At 48.5% G+C, this 15761-nt stretch overlaps 1 protein-coding gene across 4 annotated transcripts in view; it reads right to left on the bottom strand.

Moving 5' to 3' along the window:
- The window catches only part of shroom2a (shroom family member 2a), a 182264-nt gene that overhangs the window by 26882 nt on the left and 139621 nt on the right, over positions 1–15761 (bottom strand). Inside the window, exons 4-5 of one of the 4 annotated variants that reach the window (XM_069889737.1) lie at positions 12364–14641; positions 6779–6870 (exon numbers count right to left, since the gene is read on the bottom strand). In XM_069889737.1, coding sequence (XP_069745838.1) covers positions 6779–6870; positions 12364–14641 — 2370 coding nt within the window. Of the gene's footprint in view, positions 1–6778; positions 6871–8842; positions 10485–10505; positions 12314–12363; positions 14642–15761 lie in introns of those variants that run through there. The other 3 variants (XM_069889738.1, XM_069889740.1, XM_069889739.1) reach the window with 3 other exon arrangements.

Genomic DNA, 15761 nt, shown 5'->3' with positions numbered 1-15761 from the left:
TAATTAGGTCCATAAACAGCTTAAAAAATAATGTTAGAAAAAAACCTTCCAACTGTGCCTGTGTTGTCTTAGATAAATGTCCTATTGAGTGTGTAGCAGCAAGATGCTCGCACCTCCATTGAGTTGTAGCAAGATGATTGCCATCCTTGAATGCTTGTGGCAACTTAAATGTAACTTTTAAAAAATCCCTTTGTGGTGGCATTGATGCTCATGTGGTGCCTCTAAAGACCACAAGGCTCCTATCACAAGTGCAACTGATAGATGCAGTTCCCTTGATCTGTTTTTATGGCATGGCTTGTCCACCACCACCAACCCCCCACCATGACCCCCTCCACAATGAGCAGATGACAGCATGGACTGGGGCAGCCCTGTGTCTGACAATCATAAGAAATAACAAATATTAAAACAAACCATGGACCACTTGAAGCCTGCTTCATCACTTAATAAGATTATGACTGTATAATTACAACCTCAACCCTGCGTTCCCAACTATCCGATAACCTATCACCCCTCACTCATCAAAGATCAATCTACCTCTTCCTTGAAATGTAAACATAAAGATCGCTTCAACCCTCCCAAAAGAAGTGTTTCAAAGGCTCGCACTCTGTGAGAATGAAACAAAGCCTCATTTGGGCTGTAAATGGGTAACGTTTTATTTTTAAAGATGACCCTTAGTTCTGATTCTCCCTCAAGAGGAACCATTCTCTCTATATTCACCCTTTCAAGGCACCTCTGGCCCTGACATGTTTCAATCAAATCCCATCTCACCCGTGTGCTTTCAAGTTCTCATCCACACAGATGGACTCCTGTGCTGTGAGATTCTTGAAGCGTTGAGGCTCTTTTGTTTTGTTAGCTGTGATTTTCAAACATGAAATTTTAAAAATGGATTCCAAATTTATGAATAGCCACAGACAAGAAAAAAATAAAATGAAAGCAAAGTGTACCAAATAGAAGCTGTAAAACATTGTAGCCTTTTGCTAGCTATCAGTTATTCATTTACCACAGCTCTTTTATTTCCTGGGTTACTTGATGTCGTGATAACCAAAGCACCCATGCCAAGATTTCCTCCGTACTCTGCAAACATGAACATTGGACCTGAATTTTCAAGTTTATTATCATCTGACCGTACAAGTACAACCCGACGAAACAGCATTTCTCCAGACCATGGTGCACACAGTGCACAACACATAATAATCACACATAAACATAAAAATATAATATAAAATAAATGAGTAAATATTTGGAATAATTTACTCGTTTCATCTATAAGAGACCTAAGGTTACAGGATTACCATTCATCAGTCTCACAGTCTATTAGAAGAAGCTATTTCCCAGCCTGGCAATCCTGATTTTGATGTTCCTGCATCTCCTTCCTGATGGCAGTGGGTCAAAGATACTGTGCGCTGGATGGTAGGTCTCAGAGAATGGGTAGCATTGATAGCATTGCCACCTAAGAGAGCTTGAGTCAGGGTGATGGAGGTTTCTCAAGTCGGGCAGAGCTGGCCAACTGCACAGCCAACCTTCAAGCTTATTTACCTGAACACTATTCCATCAGGTTACATCACTGTGTTGAACCTAAGTAATCTTCCCAGTCCCTACCACATGCTTTTGGATGAGAGAAGGCCATTCACTGGCTCCAGGATTTCTGATCCCTGTTTTTTATCACACCGCTCAGAAGTGGCCCTTCAGCCCAGCACGTCCATGCTCATCATCAATAGCCCATCTAAAAAAATCGCATTCACTCGCATTTGGTGTACACACAAGTGATTCCAAGTGCTCCAGTAAATGTAATGAGATTAGCTGCCTTCAACCCCACCCTTTCAGTAGTACACTTCAAATTACAATCTCTTACCTCTTAGTCTAAAGTTATGACCTCTCACTTTTTTTTTTCCTTACACAGATGTGTTACTTCCAAAGAGGAGTGGTAAGCTTTGTCCTGATCAGGCAGATGGAAGAAGAATCTGAGCTCCAGCTGAAGAAACCTATACAGGTTATGCTGAATTACAGGTGAGTAAAGTAGGTGAGAGGGAGAGCCTTGAGCTCTGCCCAGTCAGCTCCTTGCACACTGATGCACAAGGCAGACTGGTTCTCGTCCGCATGAAGTACGAAGCAGCGATTCTACCTCAATGGTAATTAATGTACTGGAACTCACTGAGGCTCCCAGACCCATCTCACCCAAGTCACACTCTCTTCTCACCTGTTGAGCAGAAGATGCAAAAACTTCCAGATTCAAGGAGCTTTTTTCCTGATGTTATCAGACTCTTAAATGGACCTCTCATTGGTAAATGATGCTACACTTGCATTGTAAAACTGCACTTCTCTCTGTACCCCACACTTTGTAACACTACACCCTGCACTTTGTCTTACTATAAAACTAGACACAGTACTCTGACTTACTGTGACACTACACTTTTGTTTTATTATCACTCTACCTGCTTAAGTATGGGTTGTCTTGGCTGGATGGCATGCAAAACAAAGCTTTTCATTGTATTTCAATACACATGCCAGTAAACAATTCAATTCAATGAGACTGCACTTGAAAGCCAGTTTGTGGAAAGAGATTATAGAATAAAATTGGCCACCCGATTAATTGTGGTTCTCTACTATAACAAGATTGGATTTCCACAGAGTTGCAAGTATAATATAGGATGCTTTAGTCTATACAAGACATTGGGCTTTTGTTCTTACTGCTGCTGTTCAGCACAGCAATTTACACAGATTCCATGACTACAAAGAAATGATTGTATCACACTAGCAAAAAATTGCTGCTGTAGGTGTACTCTGACTGTGGGCGTTTGCTGTTAATGGGACACTCTGATCCATTCCTCAGTTCCAAAGTCCCATTGCTTGGCAGCTCAGATGCTCACAGTCACAGAATGGGTTGGTACACACATACCACCCCCCCCTCCCCCCCTCATCCCCTGTCACTTTGGGAAAAGGCACAGAGTCAGTTTTGTTCCTTTTTTCATGCACAGTCCTGATGGTTTGATCATTTCTCACCACAGATACTGCCTGATCCATTCAATCCCTCCAGCTTTTCATTATTCACTCAAGATTTCAGCAGGGAGCCAGTTCACAAGATGTAGGAGCAGAATAGGCCATTCAGCCCATCAAGTCTGATTTTTGTGGTTCCCTGATTTTTCTTTTTGTTCCATCTTTAGCAGTCGTGTTTTTAACTCCAGAAATTATATCCAAAATCTCTGCTGCTCCCTCCTTCCTTCAACTGAGCCCCCACCTCTCTTTCTCTCTCTCTCACACACACACACACACACCCACACACACACACACACTCTCTCTCTGGTCCTTGGTAGTATGATCAGCTGTTTCCTCCTTTGGTGTGGCAGTCATCGTTTTTTAATGTTTGGCAATGTCCAAATGAGGCTCGAAGGGCTTCACTTTGTTAAAGGGGCTACATTAATAAGTGTCACCTTTTAAAAAAAGTTAAAAGCCAAATAAGCAGAACTACCCATTACCTCAAGGAGGGAGAGGGGAAGTAAGAAAACAAACAAAAAAATGAGTAAACTTGCATTTCAGCAAGATTTTCTGTGACCTTTGGCACACTAGTAGTCCGTGAACTACTCTTTGCAGATGATGCCGCTTTAGTTGCCCATTCAGAGCCAGCTCTTCAGCGCTTGACGTCCTGCTTTGCGGAAACTGCCAAAATGTTTGGCCTGGAAGTCAGCCTGAAGAAAACTGAGGTCCTCCATCAGCCAGCTCCCCACCATGACTACCAGCCCCCCCACATCTCCATCGGGCACACAAAACTCAAAACGGTCAACCAGTTTACCTATCTCGGCTGCACCATTTCATCAGATGCAAGGATCGACAATGAGATAGACAACAGACTCGCCAAGGCAAATAGCGCCTTTGGAAGACTACACAAAAGAGTCTGGAAAAACAACCAACTGAAAAACCTCACAAAGATAAGCGTATACAGAGCCGTTGTCATACCCACACTCCTGTTCGGCTCCGAATCATGGGTCCTCTACCGGCACCACCTACGGCTCCTAGAACGCTTCCACCAGCGTTGTCTCCGCTCCATCCTCAACATCCATTGGAGCGCTCACACCCCTAACGTCGAGGTACTCGAGATGGCAGAGGTCGACAGCATCGAGTCCACGCTGCTGAAGATCCAGCTGCGCTGGATGGGTCACGTCTCCAGAATGGAGGACCATCGCCTTCCCAAGATCGTATTATATGGCGAGCTCTCCACTGGCCACCGTGACAGAGGTGCACCAAAGAAAAGGTACAAGGACTGCCTAAAGAAATCTCTTGGTGCCTGCCACATTGACCACCGCCAGTGGGCTGATAACGCCTCAAACCGTGCATCTTGGCGCCTCACAGTTTGGCGGGCAGCAGCCTCCTTTGAAGAAGACCGCAGAGCCCACCTCACTGACAAAAGGCAAAGGAGGAAAAACCCAACACCCAACCCCAACCAACCAATTTTCCCTTGCAACCGCTGCAATCGTGTCTGCCTGTCCCGCATCGGACTGGTCAGCCACAAACGAGCCTGCAGCTGACGTGGACTTTTTACCCCCTCCATAAATCTTCGTCCGCGAAGCCAAGCCAAAGAAGAGAGTCCACTGAAGATTATGCATTTTAGAGGTCTTGACACGCAGTATTGCAGGAAATGCAACAGTCAAATTGTATATAGCCTGCTCCTACAAAGTGCAATGAAATGTTGACCATATAATGACACCAGTTAAGGGATAACAAATGTACAGGACACTACTGGAATTGACAATGATTCCTGCAAACTGCCCAGTGAGATCACGTCCAATTGCCTGACAGGGGTGGGATGTAACGTCTCATCCTAAAGGTGGTACCTCCAGCACTAGGTCACTCTGCAACTGAAGGGTCAGCAGTATACACTTGGTGCTTTAGTCTCAGGATCGAGATCTGAACCTACCATTTTCTAACCTAAGTCACAGCATTCACTGGTGGTTGCTGTATTTTAAGTGTCTCTCACATTTCCTTAAGATATATAGAAGGTTGAATTAGCTTCTCTATAACCATATCTGTATTATTTCTCCCAACAATCCCATTTGCTCCATCCTTCTACTTAACTTTCTGTAATTTATTCTCCCTCACATGCTGCTCAACTCCTTCTCAATTCACCTATCATCTGCCTACACCTAGGAGAATGATTGTGGCCAAATAACAGTTGAGGACAGGCCTTGTTCACTGCACAGAATTGTGCAGCCGTAAGTCAGGCCCACTTGGCCAACACCCCATGGTCCTGCATCCCCTCCATCCCTCTCACACGGCTCATTGGGAATGACATCATATGAGGACTGTCTGCGCTATTATAAAGTCACTTTTTTTGTACTTGGATAACTGTGAATATTCATTAGCTATCTTTTTTTATATTTATTGTCTTCTTTTTAATTCCATTAAATGCATTACTGTTTTTTTTTAATATCTTTGTAGTTATTTGAATGAAGTACCTATTCTGCATGCAGCAAGTAAAAATTTCAGTGATGTACATTGTAGATATGACAATAAATTCATTATCATCCATGATGCCAGTTCATTAGCCAAGGCAAGGCTCTTCGCCAAGAGAGCCCCGGAAAAAATGATCACAGATCAACTATTGTCGCCTGCCACAACCACACTAGCTTCTCAAGAACTGGAGAAGTGCAGCTGAAACAGTTTAAAATCAATCACAAAGGGATGCCAAGGCAAACTGATTGTCAAAATCTGACTGATCACTGTTTCTTTTCAAAAGCACTGTTTAATCCTTTGCAGGCAATTAATTGCATTGAAAACCATGAGACACCTGAGAAATATTTCTCATCTGTTTTATTGAGTTCTTGCAGCAGAATTAATTTAGCTACGAGCTGAGAGTGAAAGAGGGGAAGGAGAGAAAGGAGGTGGACCATTTCTGTATTCATTGGGTCAGAGAGAGAGCATGGACAAACATATGAGAAATGAGCCTGAAGTCCAGTCAGCTGACCCTCCCCAAAGAGGTGAAAGAGGGCAGCAAGTCTATGGGAACATGTATCACTGCTCCTTCACTGCTATTGGATCTAACCCCTGGAACTCTTTCCCAACAGCATGTTCACTAGAATGACTGCAGTAGCTTGAGAAGGCAGCTCAACATCTCCACTTCAAGAGTGAGTAGAGTGAGTAATGGAGGTTGGTCCCACCAGCGAAGCCCAGATCCAAAAACAATGAATAAATAAAACACATAAAAATCCAGGAAAATCCACTATTTCTGAATGGGAAAAAAAACTATTTGGTGGCATCTGGGAAGTTTCCATCATGTCCAAATATTGCTAGGACATAGGAGCTAGAGATGCTCATTCAGTTCATCTCCACCGTTCAATGAGATCACATCTGACCTGAACCTCTCCTCCACAGTCTCACCTTCATCCCTTGAAACCCACCCCTAGGTCCCCAACATCAGCCTGTTACCAACGTCCAAAATAACCTTGGAGGTGGAAGGTCCATATTTCCACTGTCCTTGGGCAGAGAACGTTCTTACAAGGAGGGTTGCCTTGAATCTTGTTTGAAAACACGAAGTGACACTGCAGAGGGTCTGGTGAGGTTCCGCACTCGAAGAGAGTTCATAACAAATGATGAACCTGCTGGATCACAACTATTAAAGATGCCCATCCAGATTTCAACCTGAGAACCTATTAAATATCTTGACTGTCAACTGCTAAAGGCTCTTTCCAAAAGAGAAAATTCAGGTTTTTGCTTTCATTGCTTTCAGCAACACCAACACCAATTAGAAACCAGCCCTCTGCGCCTCACTGTGCTCCTCACTACTCACCGTCTTGGAACATTTGCACCAGCATTGGCAGCTAACTGGGCCATCTCTCTCTGGAAACCTTCTGGACGCCTCCTCACTTCAATAGGAATATCCTGCAAGGTGGTGAAAACAAAAAGGATTTTAGATCAGCTATCACTTGGTGTCTGTTTCTCAGGTGACGCAACACTGCTAATTTTGACAGCAACCTTTTATAAAGTGATAGGGGAAATATTGCAGATGTTGGAAATCTGAAATAAAACCAGAAAATGCTGCACACTGTCAGCAGGTTGATTAACATCCATGGAAAGAGAAACCTCTCAGGTTGAAGACCCTTCATTGGGGGAGTGCTCACACTGACAAACAGCACAGAAATAGGCTCTTCAGTCCACTGAGTCTACACTGGCTTTTATTCTCACCACCTTCCCCACAGCTCCCCCCAAGATTCTAGCATTTGCCTACATACTAGTTGCCAATTGATCTTCTCACCTTCTTTGGGAAATGGGAGGACACCCAAGGGAGAAAGTGAAAACTCCACACAGAGAGCACCCAAGATCAGGATTGAACTCAGGTCACTTGAGCTATGAGGCAGCCGCTCTATCAATTATTCCACTGAGAGGCCTTCATCTCGGTAGCATCAAGAAAAGGGGTCACCATCTCAAACTGTGCAACCTCAGTTACCTACACAAATCCATGGGCTCCCACATACTGGTTAAATTTGTCCTGTATGTACACTCTTTGATTTGCTCAAGACTTCCCTTAACCAGATACCTGTGGATGAGTGCTTTCTCATGTAGAGCTTCCTAGAGATGTAAGGAGGAAGTAGCTAGCTCCTCAATGGTGGAATTGGCTCTAGATGCCAAGGCAAAGCAATGGCAAACACATAGCTGATTCATCTTTCTGCACCAAGACTAATCTCCCTAATAGGGATATGGTGAAGATGCTCACTGCTCTGGTCCAAATGAAGGTGGAATGAATGGGTGACCACTTGGCTGATTCAGTGGGAGATGAACCATTAGGCAGAATAGGCTGAAGCCTAGAGGCCCAGAAGGTAAGGGCGACCGTCACAACCACTGGAGCACCAATGTAATCGCTTGTCAATATGGGCTCGCGTTAGTCCTGGGTTCACCCGTCAATCAAGGCTCCAAAATGCTAAACCAGACTCAGGGAAACTGGGGCGCTTGGTCCTTTGAAAAGTGATTGGGGCAAACATCACAGAACACCAAACAGCTGGTTTCACGGAAACCAGAAATACCCAGAAACCCCATGGCGAGAATGCACCTTATCTCCACAGTCATGACTTGAAAATGACTTAAGGAGCATATGCGGTGTTCTCCAACACCCCGACTCGACTCTGGAAGGGTGAAGCCAGTGACCCTGGGCCAGAGTCGGTGCCGTGGCTGGGGTGATACACCCAGTGGTTTCTGGGAGCAGCGGCATAAAGATTTGTGATGTATGAACTCTACTTCATGGTATAAACGCGAGTAGAGCCCACAACATAATAGTGGGAGGAAAACTGCCCTCAAAAAAAAAAGACCTCAACCAATTGCAAACAAAGTCACTACAGGGACTGCTGCTTGATCAGCCTTTCTGGAGCAGACCAGAACCTTGAGCTTAACCAAAGCCAAGCCAGCCAGTATCACCAGAGTAGGATTTACTTGATGTCTGGTCCCCACTTGGGCAAAAAAGCAATGTGACAAAGTTCAAAGTTCTCAGAGTGGGGGGGAAGAGGAGGTTCTCGCCAAGGTTGCACTGGGACTATGCACTGCCTCAGTCTGACTGTAGCTGGATATCTTGGCTCCCAAGCTGCCATTGCTAAGGACTGTGCTGCCCCTTTCGAGAAATTACTTGAGCTTCCTTCATTACCATTTCTCCATGTAAAGCTCCCAAAGGAAGTTGGTCATCCCTGAAGGATTCACCTCATCCCCTACCTCCAAACACTTACTCTTGATCCCTTCTCACAGAGCTCTGCCTTTCTACACAGACTGTCAGACAAATCTCCTTCCCACCCACCAGTCCCAATCTTCAAAATCTTTACAACTATCAAAAAATATAAAACTCAATAAAGAAAAATACATAACTTCTTACCGGAGTCATTAACTAGAAATGGTCAGATAGCTCTACTAAGGCAAGCCAATATTCTGACCGAATTAAAAAAGACACTTCTGCACACAAGAATGATTGCCTTTTACCAAAGAGCTGGGAACCCTTTGCGTTCATACAAGAACACAAAGGTAAATGCCATCATTGAAATTCACAAAATATCTCCTCATTCAGTACTTTCCTCTTGCACAGTAAACTATAGTTGACTGACTAATTGGTGTTTTAACAAGAGGTCCCTAACTGTGGTGTGACATAATTTATTTCCTGTGAAGACAGTGAGTAACTGCATATGAGCAATGAAACAGGAAGTGTGTAACATCTGGATCAATAGTCGTATGGTGAGTGGAAGGGCAAGAACTGGAATTGTGGGTGGGGTAACGGGAAGACAGGGAGGTTGTGAGTTGGGGAAGGTAAGAGGAGGGGAACACGCTTTGACATTCTGCCCTAGTGCAAACCACGACTTCAGACTGCAATGTTTTTGGAGCTGTATAGCCTTCACAAGGCACGATTAATCTCTCACTGGTAGCTTGAGAATTTGTATAACTCCGACCAGCCACCTTGATCCAGGCTGGTCTCTCCTGGATTCAGTTGCATTACACTAGCAGCATTTTAAGGCAATGACTCACATTCCCACAGCAAATAAGAGAAGGGTAACCAAAGACTGGTCTTGCCAGCAATGCCAAGATCCTGGGAATGAGTAAACGTGCCGAGACATGCTTGGAAGTTGTGGTGGTGAAGGCAGGGCAGGGCTAGGTTCTGCACCCTGCTTCAGTTGGATCGGTTTATATGAAAGGAAAGTTTCACAAAGACTTGGCCACGTCTTACAACAGTTGAGTAAGAAAGCAAAGAAACCTGAAGATGTGTAAGTATAACCAATAAATTTCCTGGTGTAGCTGCCACACCCACACATTTGAACAGGAAAAGGCTTGAAGAACAGGATTGGTGCTGCAATAACATGCAAATTATGCAGGAGCACAGGACAGCATCCAGCCATTCCAAATGTTCTGCTGTTCAAATAGCCCATGACTCAGTTACCTCACTGCCCTCTCGCGACTGAACAAACCTAATTTTGGAACTTTGACTCCCAGTCTTGGCACAAAGTTTAAATTTTCCCCTCATCACCAGTCAACAAACTTGTTCCAGTTTTGGAGAGGGTAACCAGAGGAAATGGCGTCACTCTATTCAACTCCCAAATGCCCTTCGCCATTAAACAAAAACATAAATTAGAACACCCTTACTTTTTCCTAATCAAGAGGGCATAAGCCTCTGTATAACTTGCTTGCATGGATAGCTTATCCCTGTTAACCCCTGAATTATGCAAGCAAATTATACAGGCGATGACAAAGTAAATGATCTTACTGGTGCAATTGTCTGATTAGTCACAAGTTTCCTGAGGCAATTACGAAATAGTCCATAGGAACCATCCTTTCAACAAATGGATTCCATCGGAAAGAAGAGTTGGATTCTCATCATCAAGATCCCATATGGCAGTCATTTGAAAAATAGCATTGTAACATAAATTCTCATATCTCATATGTCCTCAGGATAAGGGAGACCATTCTGCCCAATTGTTCTTTTGTTTTCTCTTTCTCCCTTTACCAATTCTGATAATCAATGTTTTGACCTGCAACGATAATTCTGTTCTTACCACACAGATGCTGCCTGCCGAGTATTCCCAGCATTTTCTGCTTCTATTTCAGATTTCCAACATCTGCAAAAATGTTTTGATTTCAATACCATTCCCCTCCTCAGTCTACTGTCACCCACCACCAGGCTAATTTACAGTTACCAGTTCACCTCCCAACTGGTGCGTTTACACTGTTGTGGGGGAGGGGAGGGGTGCATATTTGCAGTTTATTGCATCACAGAGCTCAATTGTGATTTCAATCCTTGCCTTGGTGGCATTTGAATTTAAAACCCCTGTGTAATTTCTATGCACCAGGAGCACCAGGCAACCACATCTAATCTCAGTATTTTGTGTGCCTCCCACGAACATACATGGTGTCTTGACGTCCTCTCTACCATAGCCTCTGACTCTGGAAGTGGTGCCATGATGGTCATCATCTCGCCCTTTTGTCCCATCTACACACATTCCACTTTCCAGCTCTTGGCTAATAGATTTCTGGCAACAGGCAAGGTCCAAGCAAGCTTTCTCTGGAGAAACATCAAGACCGGCCAAACTGGCCTGTTCTGTGCTGCATATGGTTATGGTACCGTGCCTTGGAAACATGGATGGTGCTTAACACAGAAGTTGAAAAGTAGATGACCTGAGGGTGTGGCAGCGAGGAGAGAATCTTTAACCAGGCTTCAGAAATAAATCAACAAGGCAATTCAAGTGAGAATGAAGAATTTGATAAAACAGAGAACGGCAGAAATGAGAGACTTGCCTGTACGGAGACAGCCTTCCAAGAGGAAAAATTGCCAGGATGTGGAGGGACCTGGGTGACCTGGTGCATGACTTGCAGCGGGATAGTATGCAGGAGTAACTCGTACTAACAAAGTTAACAAAGTTATTGTTTCTAGCTGGAGGAATAAATACAAAAGAAGGGAGCCTATGTTTCAGTTCTCTAGGACATTGGTGAGGCCACATCTGGAGCACTGTGTACAGTACTGCTCTCCTGGTTTAATGAAAGGTACTTTCAAGCAGTTCGGAGAAGGATCACAAGACTATTGCCTGGAATGGGTGGGTTGTCTTATGAGGAAAGGATGCACAGGCAAGGTTTGCATCCACTGGAGTTTAGGAGAGAGAACCTCTGTGGGACATGAACATAATGCTGATAGGACTTCACTGGGTGGATATAGAGTAAATGCTCCTTCCCATGGATGGATCTAGAGCAAGGGATCACAGTGTGAAAATAAGGGGCCAACTCTCCCTCTCTTTCTCTCTGTCTCCCTCAGGTCAAGTTTGGAACCTTCTCAAAGAGCAATGGAAGTGGAGATAGATTTTTGAGAGTTATGGGTAACAGGGAATAATAGGTGGGTAAGTAGAGTTGAGTCCATGGCCAGGTCAGGCATAATCTTATGGATGGGCCAGGTGGCCTACTCCTTCTCCTGCTTCTTATGTTCTTACATTGATAGCAAAGGAGTGAGTGGTTACTGTACATGTTCATGTACAAACATTGGTAAAGTTGAGCTAAGTGATCCTCAGTAACCCTTGCACTGGTATCAGGACCGGGTCCAGATCCTCTTTAACCCTTGCACTGGTATCAGGACTGGGCCAAGATCCCCAGCCTCCCAACCAGTTCTCTCACACTCTCCTCCCTCATCACTCACCTACTTGTAATCCCCCAGCAGAAAGTCAGGTTGGCAGCCACCAGAGGCAGCTCTGCACTCCTGTAGCTGCCATGAAAGTGGCCCACCCTGCCTGGCCAGAGCTGCATGATGGGAACCCTTCAGCCATGATGGGACTCTGCCTTGCCTGCTTTCTCCTGTACTTTTGCCACAGAACACATTTCACCCAGCAACAAATACCCATGCCCAGGAGATGAGTGGCAGACCTGGATTACCTGAGTGTAGAAATCAGTGGAGGGTGAAGACCGCGACCTCTCGTGCACGTACTGCGGCATGATGGGCTGCTGTAGGCTCTGGTCCAGGATATTATCTGCAGAGTGGTACCTGCCCGAGCTCCTGGCCTCCGACAACTTCCTCTGCTGCCTCCATGTGGCCTGGTACTCCGCAAAGGTTCCCAGCCGCTGCGGCTCCAGCTCGCGCCCCCCAATACCTCGCTCTCCTTCCGGCTTCATTCTCACTGGGAAGGTGCTCCCCTGTGACCAATTCCCGGCTTGGTCAGGCCCGTCCTGCCAGCCGTCCACACCCAGTGAGGCTGCACGGTCCCATTCCTCGGGCTCTCGATGCTGCTCCTCTGCCTCGGCGGCACTGGCCCGGACATTCCACTGGGACACCTCTCCCAGAGCGATCTGGGGTCTCGGCACAGGGGCAGGCCTGCTGTAGGCTGCCCTGATGCCGGCCTCGAAGAACTGGCGCCGGTCAGCGAAGGAGGGAGCAGGGGGTAGGGTCCGTCCGTCCTCGTCGGGACCTCCCACCTCATTCATCTTGCCAGGCTCAGAGTAAGAGCGCAGTCTCTGCTCTTGGGTCAGCCTCTTCCTGCCGCCAACACGGCTGAGGGGATGGTGGCCAGCAGCTCGCCCCGGAGCCCTGGGTTCACCAGTTGATGGGGGTGAAGGGCCCTCCTCAGGGGCCAGGGAGGAACGAGAGGGCCAGGGGGCAGCCGGAAGGCCCAGGTCTCTACGCTGGAAGGAGGTGGCTCCTAAGACACGGGCTTGGGCCTCCTTCAAGTTGTCCTTGTAGGCAGAGGAGAAGGAGCCATCGGAGGGGGAGGAAGGACAGCCAGCATCCTCAGCCAACTCCGGGGAGCCATCTAAGGTGGCAGCGCTCCTGCTCTTCTGCAGCTGGGCACGCTTGCTCTGGATCTCATTGCGCAGGGCAGTGGCAAAGCGGTCACTGCGGCGCTGCTGCCTGGCAGCTGGGCCTAGCTCTGCCTGCAGCCCCCTGCTCTCCTGGGCCAACGAGTGAAGGAAGGGTGTCCACTCAGGGTTAATAGGGCCAACCTCCTGGCCCAGCCAGCAGGCCCCTGTAGCCAGACCCCGGCTCCCAGTGAGACAAGGGCCTGGGAGACAAGCTCCAGGTTCAGAGATGCCTCCTCTTTGGCCTTCCAAGGCCATTTCCTCCTGGAGTCCAACCCTGCTCCTGCCACCCTCGGTATAGTGCTTGTGGGGCCTGGGGCCCAGGGCTGGAGCAGAGGGATAGGCCGCAGCCTTCTGGCTATTCCGTGACTGCACCCTGATCCTGGACAGTTCCATCGCTGCTGTTGCCTGTTGGAGGGGCCTGGAAGTGAGGCAGAAGTACTTGTTCTGCCCAGTGGCATCATGGGCCAGCACGTCGTCTAAGTGGGCAGGGGGCGCTCTGCCCTGGCTCTGGTCGTAACGCGGGGTAACCTCCACTGCTGCCAACTGGGGGTCAGGGTAGAAGTCAGCATCACTCTGCTGTGAGGCTAGCTCATCACTGCACTGCCTCCGGTGGTAGGGCAGGGAAGGCCGGGGCCTGCTGGGATCATCCAGTAAAGCTGGGGAAGAGGCATCCCTAGGCCGAGGTGAAGAGGTGCAGGTTCTCCGGCCACCGCTGCTGATCGGGCCTTCCGTCAACTCCCGCTCACCCCGGAGTTGAGGTTTACCAGGCCCATGCTGGCGAGGATGCCCACTCCCCTCGGGCTGGCCACCACCATGAACTTTGGTGGCAGCATAGCTGTCGCTGCGGACAGGTGGCAGTGGAGGGGGAGGGGAGGCCATCTTGGGCACCCTCTTCTCTGGCACGTGCCACACGGGCCCGAGGCTGATCCTGGGGGGCCTGGAGCTGGGCTGCTCATCCAATCGGGGGCTGGCTCTCTCCTCGGGGTTCGGCCGGCATTCTCTTCCCTCTGGGCCTGGTGCAGCCTGCCCCTGTCGAGCAGCCCCTGGACAGGCGGCCTCCCAGTAGGTCACCCGGCTCAGCACGTTCTCGGTGGAGGAGCTGTTGCTGCGGGAAGAGGACAACGAGTAGTCAGGTGTGCTGGAATTGGTCGAGAAGGAGCTGTAGGCCGAGTCCCTCTTGCTGGCCTGGGCCACGTGCTCTGTGCTGTTCTGGTACTTGGCGGGAGACAGATGTCCTGGCTGGTACAGGGCTGGTGGCTGATCCAGGCTGTCAACACTTCCCAGGGAGCTGAACTGGTGGGAGCCCCTGTGCAGGTTGGTCTGTTCCCATGGCTCTGCCAGGTTGTTCGATGAGCTGCTGGGGAGAAAGCAGAAGGGTGGCTGAGTGAGGCAGGGGAGACTGGAGGGGACATTGACCCAAGGTAAACCATCCAGACCCAGGTAGAACACCATTCCTGACCCAGGGGGAGCATTATCCCAGACCCAGGGGGAGCATCATCCCAGACCCAGGGGGAGCACCCATCCCAAACCCAGGGGGAACATCATCCCAGACTCCGAGGGAACACCATCCCGGCACCAGAGGGAACGCCATCCCGGCCCCAGAGAGTACGCCATCCCGGTCCCAGGGAGTACGCCATCCCGGTCCCAGGGAGTACGCCATCTCGGCCCCAGGGAGTACGCCATCCCGGCCCCAGGGAGTACGCCATCCCGGTCCCAGGGAGTACGCCATCTCGGCCCCAGGGAGTACGCCATCCCGGCCCCAGGGAGTATGCCATCCCGGCCCCAGGGAGTACGCCATCCCGGCCCCAGGGAGTATACCATCCCGCCCCCAGGGACTACACCATCCCGCCCCCAGGGAGTACACCATCCCAGACCCAAGGGGAACACCATTTCAGCACCATCCCAGATCCAGGGGGAACACCATCCCAGGCCTAGGGGGAAACACCATCCCAGACCCAGGGGAAATACCATCCTGGCCCCAGGAAAAACACCATCCTGGACCCAGAAGGAATGCCATCCTGGACCCAGAAGGAACGCCATCTCGGCCCCAGGGAGTACACCATCCCAGATCCAGGGGTTTCCTGCGCTCTTGTTACCCCATCCATTGCCTTCAGTGCCCCTTCCAGGTACTGCACCACCCTCCAAAACACATACAAACCCTGTCTCCCCTATCTCCACCCGACCACCCAAATACTCCTGCCCCACAAATTCCTGTCCCCCTCAACACACCCACTCCCTTCACTTACTAGGTGACTTTACATGTACCAGGAACCCACGCCCTGCAGCAATACACAGGCACCTGCACACTTCTGCCTTGCACTAGTATCCCCACCCAGTCTGATGGCCACACAGACCCTGTTCAATGCATGTCACCCAGTCCTCCACCCACACTGTGGTGCAGCACCTGTTCACCCTTTCAATCAACTTCACATCCACTAATCAGCCGTAGCCCAATCGGTCAACATCCGCTGTCTGAC

The sequence above is a fragment of the Narcine bancroftii genome, chromosome 7 (assembly GCF_036971445.1).
Source record: "Narcine bancroftii isolate sNarBan1 chromosome 7, sNarBan1.hap1, whole genome shotgun sequence".
NCBI classification, from domain to species: domain Eukaryota; kingdom Metazoa; phylum Chordata; class Chondrichthyes; order Torpediniformes; family Narcinidae; genus Narcine; species Narcine bancroftii.
This window is presented reverse-complemented; position numbering and strand designations above follow the sequence as displayed.